This window comes from Corticium candelabrum, chromosome 1 (assembly GCF_963422355.1).
Source record: "Corticium candelabrum chromosome 1, ooCorCand1.1, whole genome shotgun sequence".
Classification (NCBI taxonomy): Eukaryota; Metazoa; Porifera; class Homoscleromorpha; order Homosclerophorida; family Plakinidae; genus Corticium; species Corticium candelabrum.
Genome location: NC_085085.1, coordinates 13,509,485 through 13,523,611, shown reverse-complemented (window position 1 = coordinate 13,523,611; position 14,127 = coordinate 13,509,485). Strand labels below are relative to the sequence as shown.

At 39.3% G+C, this 14,127-nt stretch overlaps 4 protein-coding genes across 7 annotated transcripts; 2 read left to right on the top strand and 2 right to left on the bottom strand.

Moving 5' to 3' along the window:
• Positions 1-77: 77 nt before the first annotated feature.
• On the bottom strand, positions 78-5,619 carry LOC134194602 (argininosuccinate lyase-like). Of its 2 annotated transcripts, none has more exons than XM_062663548.1 (20): positions 5,544-5,619; positions 5,375-5,479; positions 4,371-4,457; positions 4,224-4,307; positions 4,100-4,156; positions 4,020-4,036; positions 3,869-3,949; positions 3,044-3,083; positions 2,872-2,987; positions 2,746-2,798; positions 2,262-2,324; positions 2,154-2,196; positions 2,024-2,095; positions 1,882-1,966; positions 1,794-1,820; positions 1,698-1,730; positions 1,556-1,639; positions 587-667; positions 421-527; positions 78-354 (listed from the first exon to the last, which is right to left on the bottom strand). In XM_062663548.1, the coding sequence occupies exons 1-20, from the start codon at positions 5,556-5,558 to the stop codon at positions 216-218; spliced, it is 1,389 nt and encodes a 462-aa protein (XP_062519532.1). In that variant the 5' UTR covers positions 5,559-5,619; the 3' UTR covers positions 78-215. The 2 variants fall into 2 exon arrangements, 1 of the variants encoding a protein (XP_062519532.1); XR_009972229.1 differs by lacking the exon at positions 78-354 and adding an exon at positions 1,094-1,149 and having other exon boundaries at positions 517-527.
• An 88-nt stretch (positions 5,620-5,707) lies between these two features.
• LOC134194635 (uncharacterized) lies at positions 5,708-7,893 on the top strand. Its single transcript, XM_062663581.1, has 6 exons — positions 5,708-6,072; positions 6,902-7,042; positions 7,101-7,144; positions 7,204-7,309; positions 7,454-7,542; positions 7,596-7,893. Exons 1-6 carry the CDS (start codon positions 5,722-5,724, stop codon positions 7,801-7,803), a joined length of 939 nt encoding a protein of 312 aa, XP_062519565.1. The 5' UTR covers positions 5,708-5,721; the 3' UTR covers positions 7,804-7,893.
• Positions 7,894-8,355: 462 nt separating this feature from the next.
• On the top strand, positions 8,356-10,105 carry LOC134194646 (2-dehydro-3-deoxy-L-rhamnonate dehydrogenase (NAD(+))-like). The gene is made up of 4 exons (XM_062663591.1): positions 8,356-8,746; positions 9,447-9,550; positions 9,613-9,806; positions 9,867-10,105. The coding sequence occupies exons 1-4, from the start codon at positions 8,362-8,364 to the stop codon at positions 9,976-9,978; spliced, it is 795 nt and encodes a 264-aa protein (XP_062519575.1). The 5' UTR covers positions 8,356-8,361; the 3' UTR covers positions 9,979-10,105.
• On the bottom strand, positions 10,078-12,579 carry LOC134194617 (quinone oxidoreductase PIG3-like). 3 transcript variants are annotated; one of them, XM_062663562.1, is made up of 10 exons: positions 12,460-12,579; positions 12,250-12,343; positions 11,545-11,646; positions 11,401-11,475; positions 11,264-11,343; positions 10,825-10,900; positions 10,646-10,759; positions 10,485-10,579; positions 10,296-10,418; positions 10,078-10,221 (listed from the first exon to the last, which is right to left on the bottom strand). In XM_062663562.1, the coding sequence occupies exons 1-10, from the start codon at positions 12,550-12,552 to the stop codon at positions 10,078-10,080; spliced, it is 996 nt and encodes a 331-aa protein (XP_062519546.1). In that variant the 5' UTR covers positions 12,553-12,579. The 3 variants fall into 3 exon arrangements, 2 of the variants coding, with proteins under 2 accessions (XP_062519546.1, XP_062519556.1); XR_009972230.1 differs by having other exon boundaries at positions 10,081-10,221; positions 10,296-10,414; positions 12,460-12,572; XM_062663572.1 differs by lacking the exon at positions 10,078-10,221 and having other exon boundaries at positions 10,230-10,414; positions 12,460-12,572.
• Positions 12,580-14,127: the final 1,548 nt, after the last annotated feature.

Sequence of the window (14,127 nt, the reverse complement as noted above, 5' to 3'; positions counted from 1 at the left end):
ATTTCCTAGAATGATGTCGTTTTGTACGTGCCGTTGATCTACACATACCCGATCAGAAGCACAACCAGGCATCTAGATCTAGCTGTAATGTTCGTCTATTTCAATTAATTAAACTTGAGCACACCTGCAAATAGAAACTTCAAGGAATATGCGTAACATCTACACCTCGTACTAATGTCCAGGAATTGTCTTGCCTCCCTAATTAATTAACTCTGCTAAACTAGTCCGCATCCAGCCTTGATGTTTTCAATTTGTTTCATCACTGACTCTTTGCTTGTTCCCCCAGCTGACGTGTATTGCTCTACACTGTGGTTGTAGTCCCACACATTAGCCAAATCAGAATCAAATGATAGACTATATACAAACAAGTGCTGCTAGACTGCAGTAAGAGATTACCAACTACTGGAAGAAAGCACTAACCTAAGAGACTGCAGTTTTCCTAGAGGCAGCTCTGACATGGAACACTTTTCAGATTCAGCAAGCTGCACTACCTTACCTGCAAGACCGTGTGCTTCTCGAAAAGGCACCTACAGTGTGAGAAGTTAATGATGGATCCAGACAAGATAAACAATACGTTAATAGTGACCCCTTTTCTGACAAGATAATATGCAACATCAGTTGCCAGCATGTCTTCACTAAGAGCTCCATGGGTTTGACAAGCATTCACCTAAAATGGAAGAAACTGCATGATATGACTTTAATATCAAATATTATTTTGTAATTAAAAGTCTGTTGCAGTTGTGGGACATGTGAGATGCCTCAAAGGAGCTGGATTGTGACCAGTCAGTTGAATATTGCATAAGCATGTATGTTACTGCAAACACCATTCTACTGTGACATTCTAAATTTTTCGTTTAGTTGATATTTGATTACTTTCTAAAGCCAGAAACAAAAAAGGACAGAATAGTTTCAATTAGGTAACTAGACAGACAAGTGCCATCAGATGAGTGCATGCCAACATATCGCCAGCATACGAGACTGTTTTGAATCAGGCTCATGCTGGTGTTGCCCCAATTACACATATGCTACTCTTATAAGTTATTAACATAAAGTGTTTGTGTACTTAGCAACCATCTCATTTCCAAATATTGACCTTGACAAACTATCATTTCCTCCATGATGTTGCAACAGTTACACTAGACACTTGACCTATAAGCACAAGTCTATTGATTTAATGTTTGAGACAGAGTCACAACAACGCTATAGAATTTTGATTGTGATGGGTAAAAATATAAATTTATGGCCAGCAAATTTCCTCCTTGAATCAAAATATAAACAACCACAGATAAGTGAAACCTAGACTGACTACGTAAAACATGAAGTGCACAATGTTTAGAAAACGGGTCCTAGAGCATTGATGCAATAAAAAATTGAATAAACTCTTAACGCATACAATTACTCAACTGACATCCCACTGACATCTCAACTCACAACAATCAACACACGCACACCACACACAACAATAAACACACATAAAACAACAACAACAAATAACAATCCCAAAACACCAGCAGTACAAACAATCAAAAGATCACTTAAACTGTACGAATAAAACCTGAAGAGTTGTTAGAACACCAGTTGCAATCTGCAAAACAGCAGACAGGATGTCATAGGTATCGAACATTCCCTGTTTGTCTTCCTGGCAAAAACCAAAACCAATTTAGTCACTGCACTAACACACTACCACAAAAATTTGCCTGCAAATCCTTGTTGTATGTTGAGGGCAAACCCTATATCAACAAACAGAATTGCATGGCATTCTTACTGATGATTTCAGAGAAATTGATGCACACCTTTAATGTTACAAGAAAACCTGCACACTATAAGCACAACGTGACTTTATAAATCAACACGAATTGCTGTAACTTGCAGTAAAATAACCTTGCCAAACACGCTGCCTGCTTTTCCACGAATTAGTTCTAAACTGTCTGGATTCTTTTTCTGTGGCATCAAGCTGCTACCCGTACTACAGGAATAACCACAATTATATAATCTCTTGTCTTATATTAATTAGATATACAACCTGTAGGCATCAGACAAATGAATAAAACTGAACTCTTTAGTGCTGTAAATGATTAAGTCTTCTGCCCATTTGCTGTTCAAAAAACCACTACAACAGTTGTAGTTGATAATATTGATGGCCCATTCATTACCTCAAATGCATCATTGTCAGAGTTCCCCAGAAGGTAAACTCAGCTAATTAGACACGACAAACTGAGATAGTCACAACCCTATTGCATATTCTGCATGCTGTTGACAACCAATAATATCTCTGTCTCCAGTGCTATCCATACTGTTCAGACTGACTCCATCAAATCCGAGGTCTAAAAACAATGAACTGCATACAATATGCCCCACACACACGCACCACACACAATAATATAATACTTAATTAAACTCTACTAGCAAATTAGCAAAAAGTAGAGAATCTCCAAAACAGCTGCTATATCGTTACACATTTTCTACTACACTACATATTCATGTGAATAAACTGCAATATAGATAAAAACAAAGACAAGAGTTGTCAAATAAAAGAACATTTCCAAGCAACAGCTATTACGCTAACACCAGACTTGAACTCAGCAAAGAGTGAGAGATATTCCTTAAAATGAGTAGACTACATATACAACCATAAGCCACAAACACAAGTACAGTAATGAGAAAATCTGGTTTACTGCATATAGGGACAGTCTACTAATGGTTCAAATGTGATTTAGTTTAATAGTACAATGAGAATGATGTCACCTTTGGCAAGCAACTCTCGATCTATACCAAATGGATTTCCTGCTATAGCTCCACTACAGAAAGAAACATTGGAAAGACGTATTGTAATGACAGAGTTAGAATACTGATCTTCAACAACGCAGAGACCTGCCCAATGGAAGAACGTTGACTCGTTTCTGAAGCTGTTGCAATCGTTGTAAGTCACGAGAAAGAGAAGATGCATGACTAAGAAGCCAGTGACTCCACCTGACCACTTGGGCACGCTGTGGCAACAGAAGAAAAACAAATGCAATTGCATCATCTAATTCAATGGTCATACTTGAAGATGAGTGTAACCAGGCATGAGGATGTCCACTTCCCTATAAACAAATCCAGTTATTAGCCCACAATACCCCAACATGTTCACATTTTTCTCTTATCTATTGACAAATGAACAACGTCATTCTCTTCAATGCTTACATACAAAATTCTGCTTTTCACAGCAACATACCTACATTTACTTAATTTACTCACTACATACGTACGTTCAAATTAAGTAAAGGTGCATGACATAAAAGTAGCACGACTAATTTCAATACTGACAAGAAACCTTAAGCATGTCCCTTTCAAGTTAAAACAATAAATAAGCTAGTTTCCATTAATTAATTAATGTCAACAGCAGGCTAAAGCCTGCAGCAATGCAAATCTACTTACACTTGTACCGGAAGACCAATTTCCGTACATCTGTCAATGATAACAGAAAACAAAAATGAAAAATTATCGACAAGAGTATTATACAGTATATAACCACCAATTTATACAGATTATAAAGCTTGTAACGCAATGAGAATTTACTGGTTAAATTAGAAAAGCCTACAGAAATGTAACTATAAATGGGCGTCACTACATTCCCATTAATACATCCAATTTGGATTATAGATTATAAGCTTCTTTGTGCTGAAAATTATTTAATGTAACAACCAGCAGCGTCGCGTAATAGGGGCTAGAGGGCTGAAGCCCCCACCACTCTTCGGGGGTGTTTTCAAAATTTTTAATATCAAAGACTGGAGCCGAAGTCTCAGCAGCAAGTCAGTCCCACCACTTTTTGCACCCATGCGGCACCGCTGTAACAACCTGATTTTATACTACAAAGTGCTACTCTTACACTGTAGCTCTCTCAATAAATACTGCCATCAATTTCTTTAAAAAATCTTGCAGTCGACCAGACGCTTTATAAAGCCACATTCTAAACAAAGCAAACAACAGTAATGCAATACAATTTAAATCCAACCAGAAATTGTTTCAGTATGTTCAACCTCATATCTGTTGAAACCTAACATACAAAACAAACTACAATGGTTCTGAAAAACATTAGAGAGGTACAAAACGTTCTTACCTGATCATTCCTGCTTCTTCCTGTATGTAATTTGCCAGCAATGGCTCCAATCAGCTCCTGCATAATCATCACATAGTCAATCGATGATACACGTGTGACTTTCTTGCTGAGCTCAATTATATACTTTTAGTCGGCGTTCATTAGCTGTGTGGATATCCTCATCTGTTTTTTGAATTTCAAACGTTCCACTGTTCCATTCCTCCAGCACCTGGACACCAACAAAAACATACTTCTATAACAGCAATTGCATAACAATATAGTTCAACAAAACCTTGTCTAGGCCATCGATGATACTTTGCAGTTCATCGTCTGTCAACAGTCCAACTCTGGCAATAGCTTTTGCATATGCTTGGCTACCCTACAATAGAAACATGTCATTTGTAGCTGCTCATGTGTACTCTTACAAACATAATCAATGAATAATCAGTGACTCCCTGGATAAACTGCATCCTAATACTTCATGATCGAATTGCTCATTATATATGCTATATAAGCAGCATAATCACATCAACAATAATCAACTTTGGTTACATAGTACATATAGTCTGCTACATCTTTGTGAATGATAAGTTGAAGCGTTACCACAACAATCTCATTGAAAATTGGAGGCACAAATAGCACCAGTTTGAGCAGTCTGTTCTAGCTAAAGCAATATCCATCTTTCTACCACTACCATCTAAAATTCAAACTTTCAACAAAGACAGATGTGATATCAACTCCATACCAACCAAAACTTTTATGTAACAAAGTAGACAGTCAAGCATTGCAATTTACCACATTATGAACAACTGTAACTTAGCAATTAGTAGTACATAATAAAGAGTTTTAAATTTAAATGTGCAGAGCAGTGTGTCACATAATTTTATGAATTAATTTCTTGGGAGTGGTGACACATAATAATAGGTCCTGACCATCATAACCCTAGCTGCCCTCAGTTCCTTGATGACAAGAAAACTCTGTGCTTGTACAAAAGACTATCAACACCGGTAACAAGGCCATACAATAATGAATTATATAGGAAACAACATTACAATAATCGATGATACACTTTTTGAAAAGACAAGAAATCTGTAGGATTTGTATGTTCATTCTCAACCCCTAACTTAGCAGCAGCCGATGGGTTAACTTCAAAACAGTTAATTAATTATTACATTAATTAATTAACACGGTGTAATATGCAACCTGTTATTTATCCAGTGTAGCTGTACAGTCTAGAGTTTCTCTTCGTACTAACAACTACTAAGAAACATGAGCGTCGCGGCACCTTCTACCTACCTGAATATCCTCCAAAAACAGACGTTTGTCGACACCGATCGAAGCGTTGAATTGAACCATCAGAGGGTCAGTCGCTCCAGTAAACCGTCCGCCCCACAGAAGAGCCTACGTACATCACGACACAAGAAGATAAGAAACCGACAGCAGCACAACTACCGTTCACTCTGACTTTCTCTCCCTCCATTTCACTGGCTTGACCGAGCAATGCGCACCTCTCACCTGCAGCAAGTTGGGCACGTGAATGGCAGGACACAGCACGTGACTGACGCGGAATTTCGAGTCCCGTGACTTCTCAGACTGCGCTCTGCGCAGAGTGGTATGCGCAGTTGCCATCCGAGAGGCTCAGAATGAGTAGTCCGACAACTAAACGACAAAAGAATGCTGCAAGTGACTTGACGAGTCTTACTGATGATTTAGTTAGAGAATACCAGCAGAATGGCTTCCTTGTTTTCCGCAATTTCTTCAGCAGCGACGAAGTGGAGGCAATCAAAAACGAGATGTCACGTGTAATTGACGAGTGGTACGTAGAATTCGATAAAACCGGCGAAGAAGGAGCCGACTGGGAGGAGGTGGTCAACAGGGATCCTCTTGTAAGACAAGGCAAGCTGAAGCCGCTTGACCGGCTGCATTCTGTTCGGAGACTCTTTAGGATTTCGGTCAATCTCCATTTTTTCAAGCAAATAGCCAGTCATCCGAAGGTTAATGATTCTAGAAGTTTAGCTGTTTTATAGCATGCTGGAAATTTATTAATTAGCTATAGAGATAATAACACATGGAAATTTATTAATTAAATGACCTTATCATTAATCCAGATCTGTTTGCTCGTCTGCACACAGTGTATCAACCATAATCAGTAGTACATGTACTGCACTAGAATGTCTGCATGGTACACTGTGTATGCAAAAAGTTTGCTGGTGTCATTAATGGTTTCAGGCACACATTGCTTCATATAATCTAAAGTTCATATCTTGAATCGCTGGTAACTATTACGTACCTGGTATTGTATGGTAACTGGTATAATATTTATATGTGATAACATAGCTGCCCCAAACGTATAATTAAGTGGTGATAGTATCGATGGTGATAGGCATATGATTACTAGTTGATCATGATGATGATGATGATGACTATTACTATAGCGGTGACTTACAATTTCCTAAGTAAGTAAGACTAATGAATGGTATGCAATGAACACTGCAACATCTTTAACCACAGCTCAGTATATTAGTAAGGACACCTGTACATGTACTGTCATAATTTCCGTAACTACAGTGATAGAAACCAAAGTAAACGTTGCTAATTGTTCTGACTGGGCTCTTGCTGCTAATCCTAATACTTAAAATGGCTTGATACCGATTTTGATTGATTATTGATATCACACAGTTACACTGACGTTGCCTCACTTTTCGCTTTCCATATTATGTTCTTGACTGAAATAAACGTCAGAGAAAAAGTACTTTAGTAGGCACGCTGTAGGTAAGGTAGATTTATGAGGTTAAGAGTTAAGATGCTCTGACTGCATTACAGATGTTAGCGATATCAAAGCAGCTCTTGGGAGACGATGTCAAGCTATTACAATCTATGGCCCTGCTAAAACCTCCAGGAACAGCAGAGAAAAAGTGGCATCAGGATAATGCATATTTTCGTCTGATACCTAATCACCTGCTGGTATTTCTACTGGCATTACCCAAAATATCCTTGCATCTAACTTGGTGTTATTTCAAAGGCATTTTGGATTGCTTTGGATGAAGCTGATGTTGAAAATGGATGGTATGTGGTGTCATCTATACAGCTGTAATTCGGTGATGATTGCAAGATTTTGTCTGCAGTATGCACATTGTACCAAAGAGCCACAATCATGGTGTAGATGACCACTCATCTCCCGATGATGATCATGTTGTTTACAGTCTCACAAATCTTCCCGAGAAAGACAAGGTACAGAGTTAGAGGGTACATAACAATTATTGTCATTTGATAAGGCCATAAGCATGCTACATTTCAGATTGTATTGAGCATCTGTAATTAATTCTTGTACATCTTCTGCTCCATTGCCATGAAATGATTTTATTCTCATTATAGATAGTCTCGGTGCCTCTCTCACCTGGTGATGCTCTTCTTTTCCACGGTGAGCTGCAACACTACACACCATCCAACAATTCCATAAGAATGTAAGCAGTTCCAAGGTATAGTCACCTTCATATAAATATTGGATTCATTTCAGGCGAAGGGCCATACAAATGCATTATGCCTCAGGACAATGTAAACCAACAGTGTGTCCTAAAGATGGAGAGGAAAAGGGATCTGAAGGCTTGCAGCAGGAAGGTCCCACCCACTTTGATTGTGCACCCTGCATTGAACCAAAGTTTTGGTACTACAGAAAAGCAGAGCTGTTGGTGTCTGGCCACGATTATGGAGGCGAACACATATAAATCAGGACACTTAAGTTTTGTATTAATTTTTGATATGCATTGATCTTGCCTAATAGAATTTCCTTTTATAATAAAAAGACTTGTATTCGAATACCAGGGCGTTATTTGTTTCAGTGGTATGGTGGACAAGACTAAATTTGTGGAGTGTCCATTCCATGTTTTCTGTGTGCAAGGTTATTGCTATTGAGTTTGCATACAGTAAGTCACAAAGAATTAAATGCAAATACTCAAATGACAGTATTATTTAATTTGTTGAATAATTAATAATAATTACAAGTAAACTTCTATACTAGAACAATGCTGCAGACTAAATATAATCTATCATCCTCTTGGACCCAATTGATACTGCAATTTTTAAACAGGAAGGCTGGGTAGAAAATGATGTTGGTAAAATCAATTGGCTATAATAATTAAGAACACTCTTTTGCCTTTCAAGTTACTGAAGTGTTCTACTAATATATAGGGCGAAGTCTGGGGTGGAGTTTATGATAGTACCTTTTAGCAGGTATAGAGTCGAGTGTGAGTGATCGCATTGCTATAGCGCACGTGATCGCAAGGATGAGCGCAGAGCAAGCGGCGAAACGTATTCGTACAGACTCAGGTGGGTCGTTCACCAATCAAGTGGCAATTGTAACAGGAGGTGCAAGTGGCATTGGAAAAGGAATCGTCCACATGCTAGCAAAAGAAGGCGTCAAAGTTGCCATATTCGACGTCGTGCAGCCCAACATTGATTCCACAGTGAAGGAATTAAAAGACATCGGGCACGATATCAGTGCTAGGCTAGTGGACGTAGCGGAAGAGTCGTCCGTCCAGGAGGGCATGCAGTCTGTTGTAGACTCGTACGGACGGCTGGACATCGTTGTGAACTGCGCTGGAATTGTGGGTCCAAACGGTGTCAAAACTGAAGACGTTACAGTGCAAGACTTCGACCACGTGTACAAGGGTAGGAACATGCAGTTTTACGACATCAATGACAGTGTATTGTCATTATTGTTCACAGTACTAGAGCCGGTCGAATTTGACAATGGGGACCCAAATTGTGGCCTCAGGGCACTTTGGGACCACAACTGTTGATATTAATATTATGCTAAATTATAAATATTAAATACGGGCTATTTGTCCTTAGCCTCACTAGCCAGCCTTTTGCACTGCTGCTGTGGATTTATATGCCTATTAATGGCAATGCAAGACTGTTTACCGTTGTCAGGAACCTGGAAAACCATGAGGCTTCAGTAAGGCTTTTAAAAACTGTCCTTTAATTAAGCTATTTGATGGCTGCCACTTGGCACTGTAAACTAGAGATGATGTCTACCAGATGTCATCTTCCCAATATCATCTTCTCTAGACCTCTTGTTTGTGCACTGCCAATTAAAAAAATTGACAGAATGTCACTTGACTCATGTGCACTCTGCATCATATTTCGTTTCGTAAGTCATGCTTGTCATTGTGCATGTACATCACTGGATATCAGGCCTTTTTCCCCTTCAGCAAACTACACACATCTGCATATGTATGGTGACATTCGAGTTATGCCATGGACAGACACAGGCAGACAAATAAAAATCGAATTGTATTATATGGTTTTCTTATTATCATCTGTGTGCTATTCGTGTTCATACTCTGAAATATTCTCCACATCGTAGTTAATGTCACTGGAAGCTTCCTAGTGACCAAGCATGCTATCAAACATATGCTACCACAAAACTATGGCAGAATTCTTCTATTTGCATCTGTAGCAGGAAAGGAGGTACAATATTCTTCCCAAATCACACAGTTAATCATAATGAGACATGTATTTTTCTCTGCCAGGGCAATGCAGGAATGATGGCATACAGTACAAGCAAAGCAGCCGTCATTGGCCTAATCAAATCAGTCGGGAAGGAATATGCAGAGACCGGAATAACGGTCAATGCTGTGGCACCCGCAGTCATTCGCACACCAATGGTAGATGGCATGAAACAAGAGCAGGTAAAACGTTTAACAGACAAGATACCAATGAAAAGGTATAAAACAGAGTTCCTGGTTGACATGGCATTGTGTGTTGGTATATATTGATGTTATAGGTGTGGTACTATTGATGAAATAAGTTCACTTGTTCGATTCATTGTGTCACCCGAGTCCAGTTTCAATACAGGGTATTGCTTTGATATGACAGGTGGAAGAGCAACCTACTGACACCACGACATCAAACTTTACAGTAAACACAATTGTCGTGTAATAATTCATTGCCTGTCTTTACGACATCAAGTCACTGCACAATCAGTGCAACATAGGTTACAGTGTTAATAAAATTTTACCTACATTCTGGTTGCTTCCCATTCGTTCATGTGCTGCTTCAACTTCCTCAATCACATACACTTTGTCAATAACTGGTTTCAAGATGCCACTCGTAAAGAGAGGAAACGCTTTCTCTTTAAACTACACAATTAAGTTAAACACACAACAACAACCAGACAGAGACAATGTGAGAATACAATAACATTGTACTCTACCTCTCTGCATAGTTCTGCCTTGTATGAAAGTGATCGACTTCTTAGTGTACTAGCGACTAGACTGACGCGTTTCCTCAAGATTGTTCCCATATCAAACCCACATTCTGTGACTGCACCTCCTAACTTAATTAAGAGTTCGTTAATTAAACGACTGCTGTACACAATAGCTGAAATCACAGTAATACATACCAGACCCAGGAGTACTATTCGGCCATCAAGGGCAATAGAACGAAGATTTTTCTCCCAGTAGGATGCCCCAACGAAGTCTACTATGATATCCACACCTACACAACGTTATGAAGGTAAGATCGAGTGCTATCCAACATGTAAGGTGACATTGCCATGACAACCTCTTCCATTTGTAGCTTTAAGGACTTCATCTGCAAAGTTCTTTACTTTGTAGTTAATACAGTGTATATCACCATTAACAAGCTTCGAGCAGGCCTCCAGCTTGGCATCAGAGCCTATGAAATTGTTCACGACTTCAATATACGTATGTTAAGAAATGCTGCAAACGTTGGCCACAAACCAGATGTTACAAATATTTGGCTGCTACCAGTTGCCTTTGCAATGAGAGCTGCAGCCGTACCCACGCCACTAGCGCCCTAATGTATGATACAATACAACTGGAATGAGAGCATCTTTCTATCAAGTTCATACCAATATTACAAGACTATAAAAGCACTGGTCAGTGCACTGAGATATGGTACAAACTGACCAAACTGAATGACTTAACACAGCATACCCAACATTAATTAATAACAGGATCATTCAGTTCACTGCAAATTGTCAACACAACACTTTTTATACGAAAACGTGTGTCAGTAGATGTGCAACAGACAGCACTACAGTCAGTAAGAGCCACTAGGAAAGCTAGTCCATGCACCAATGCAAAGATATGTCTACACTTCCTTTAAAGTAATCAGACACACGAGCACAACTGCTGCAGCCCATTACAGTGTACTTACTGCATGAATCATTACTGATTCTCCTTGTCTCATTCGTGCACTCCACATTAGAGCAGAATAAGCTGTTAAATATGCTTCAGCTGCAAAATCATGTAACAAGTCACCATATGCAATGTAAGGAATGTTAAAATACTCACGAATCCCAGCAGCATCGAGAACAGATATGCCATTGGGTATAAGAACAGTGGTCTCCCACGGAACTACGCAATAACCTGGCAATAAGCACACACACACATATGATGATAACAGGAAATTTTTAGCGTAAATCTAGGTTATCCCACCAGCATATCCTCCTCCACCAACCAATGCACATACGCCATCTCCTACTTTTAGACCACTGGCTGCCGCAGCTTTGTCACCAATATCATGTACATACCCCGACACTAAAGCAACAGAAAGCAGCAGATTGAAACAGCAGATATATACACAGTTATCATGGCATGGACGCACTGAATAAAACACAGGTCATTCACAGTATTTATACAAGGTGCAGAAACTGGCTTCCGCAGTAACAGTTGCCATATAGATGTATACATCAATGCAGTGGTAATAGATGACACCGCATCATCATCAGATATGTTCAGTACTTTGGTAAACTGTACAGATCGATATATTGATATCTGCATACTATTCTCAGCATAGATGACCACTGTTGCCTTATTGATGTCCTAGCTGTTAGTATGCATGGCTGGTTATGAACTAAAGCACGTACAATATATAAAGAAATACATAGCACACCTTGCCTGTAAATCTGGCAGCAAGTAAGTAAACAGTATGATTTGCTCCTTCGTAGCCATGCACCTGTGTGACAGGGCAATCATTCTTGCTCTTTCCGTTTAATTAATTTCTAACATGATCAGATCATTCAATCAATCAGTCTGCTCTGTTGTGTGCAGCTGTATGCCAAATAACTAATTAATTAATGGATATTGTGCATACCGATATTAGATGTCTAGACATGCATGTACATATTGTTTAATTAATACCTTCGACTCCTAATATGGTGCTTTCTCCTTGAGGTGGGGGATAACGGCCAGCCTTCTGCAACAAGTCTAACCGGTTCACCCCACACGCAACAACCTAAACAATCCAGAGGCACAATAGATAACAGCTACGTACCGTACTTTCAATTAGCTAACTAGGCAATATTTCCAAAAAAATTGTAAGAATTACCAAACTTGTAACTATTCGCTTACCTTCACCAAAATCTGTTCCGACGAGATGGAAGGTATTTCGACATCGTCGATGAGCCGCAGTGCACCAGCACTGTTATACAGTATCGCTTTCATTACTTGCTTTCATTGGGTGGCACGCGTTGATTTCAATTTGCTGTAATTACGTCTGGTGTCCTCCCACCACGTGTTTCACCACGCGGTGGCGCGGCAGCATTTACAATCACACCGAAAATCGTCGGATCAAAACAGCGGACTTTTCTTTTGTTTCTACATGTAAAAAAGGTACCAACTGCACCTCAAGATGTCCAGTCAGCATACCTGAAGCTTAGACCTTACCTAGACAACTAGAAACAATCTAATATCTAGGCAAAAATGACGAACTACATTAGAGATTCGTGTAATGTATACACCATCTAGAAAAACTGTATGCATAAGTTCACTCTAAGATCTTTGTTATCATTTGACAACTCTAGTTAATTAGTATCGGTTCGACTTACTAGAGTGTTCAAGTGCACAGTCATAATGAAACAAAGACTTCGTAAGGACGGCGTAAATCTAGTGATCATCTAGCTAGAGCTGCGCAATTTAGCACGCAACGTGCACTTGTCACGCGTCTACACACACACACACACACACACACACACACACACACACACACACACACACGCACGCACACACACGCACGCACGCACGCACGCACGCACGCACGCAAAAACGATATAGGCACTTTGCATTCAAGACGAATCAGTGGCGCATTTTAGTATTACGAGTGCATCCGGTAAATCGAAGACAGCGTATCTGAAGTACTGTAGTAAGTACGAGTCTGCATATAATTTAATAATGTAATTATGTTAATGTTGCGCTAAAAACCAAGTGTTTGGTTTACCCTATACGCATCAGTACCTTGCTACCTATATCCATCTCAACAAATACTCTAGCTGGACAGATTTACAAAGTTTCAGAATTGAGTTTAGTGATAATAATTATTTATATAAATATCCCATTCTTGTCAACAGCGGCATTACAGCACCAAATTCTAATGTTAATTTTTTGGCTATCAATATTGATTTCCTCAAATTATGAACTGGTTACGCTGCTAGACAGATCCAGAAGCATGTTTCCTGGTTGCCCGGAAACCCCACCAGGAGGTGGGCGTAACCCTTTTAGAGTCGGTACACTGTAGATTATCTTAACTAATTAATTAATCAAGAATATATTTGTTAGATCTATTAATTGATGCCCTGCAGCTGTAGCAAACAGGATCTAGACGTGAATGACAATATTGATAATATTTTGTTAATATTAACTTTGGAAACCGTACCAAATAAATCCTGGCGCCCCTGAGATCGGATAAGAAATATGACCGGATCTAACTAACTCGAAGCTAACTTGTAAAGTTGAAACACAACAGACACGCGAAAATTGCCAACTTTACTAACGTATCATAGTTATAACTACACACACACACACACACACCCACACACACACACACACACACACACACACACACACACACACACACACACACACACACACACACACATGTATATATATTATAAATAACATATTTGTATATAATACAGATAACACAGATAACACATATCCGCCCTAAGGACGAAAGCACACACAAACACACACACACACACACACACACACACACACACACACACACACACACACACACACACA

Coding starts and splice junctions, on each gene's coding strand:
- LOC134194602 (XM_062663548.1), bottom strand. Junction 2,799..2,871: donor AACGTTCTTCCATTGGGCAG/GTCTCTGCGTTG, acceptor TTCTTTCTGTAG/TGGAGCTATAGCAGGAAATC. Junction 1,967..2,023: donor CATTTGTCTGATGCCTACAG/GTTGTATATCTA, acceptor TTATTCCTGTAG/TACGGGTAGCAGCTTGATGC.
- LOC134194635 (XM_062663581.1), top strand. CDS start 5,722: ATGAGTAGTCCGACAACTAAACGACAAAAGAATGCTGCAAGTGACTTG. Junction 7,043..7,100: donor TGATACCTAATCACCTGCTG/GTATTTCTACTG, acceptor GTTATTTCAAAG/GCATTTTGGATTGCTTTGGA. Junction 7,543..7,595: donor TCCAACAATTCCATAAGAAT/GTAAGCAGTTCC, acceptor GATTCATTTCAG/GCGAAGGGCCATACAAATGC.
- LOC134194646 (XM_062663591.1), top strand. CDS start 8,362: ATGAGCGCAGAGCAAGCGGCGAAACGTATTCGTACAGACTCAGGTGGG. Junction 8,747..9,446: donor CTTCGACCACGTGTACAAGG/GTAGGAACATGC, acceptor TCCACATCGTAG/TTAATGTCACTGGAAGCTTC. Junction 9,551..9,612: donor CATCTGTAGCAGGAAAGGAG/GTACAATATTCT, acceptor TTTCTCTGCCAG/GGCAATGCAGGAATGATGGC.
- LOC134194617 (XM_062663562.1), bottom strand. CDS start 12,552: ATGAAAGCGATACTGTATAACAGTGCTGGTGCACTGCGGCTCATCGAC. Junction 11,344..11,400: donor TCTCGATGCTGCTGGGATTC/GTGAGTATTTTA, acceptor ATGATTTTGCAG/CTGAAGCATATTTAACAGCT. Junction 10,419..10,484: donor GAATAGTACTCCTGGGTCTG/GTATGTATTACT, acceptor CTCTTAATTAAG/TTAGGAGGTGCAGTCACAGA.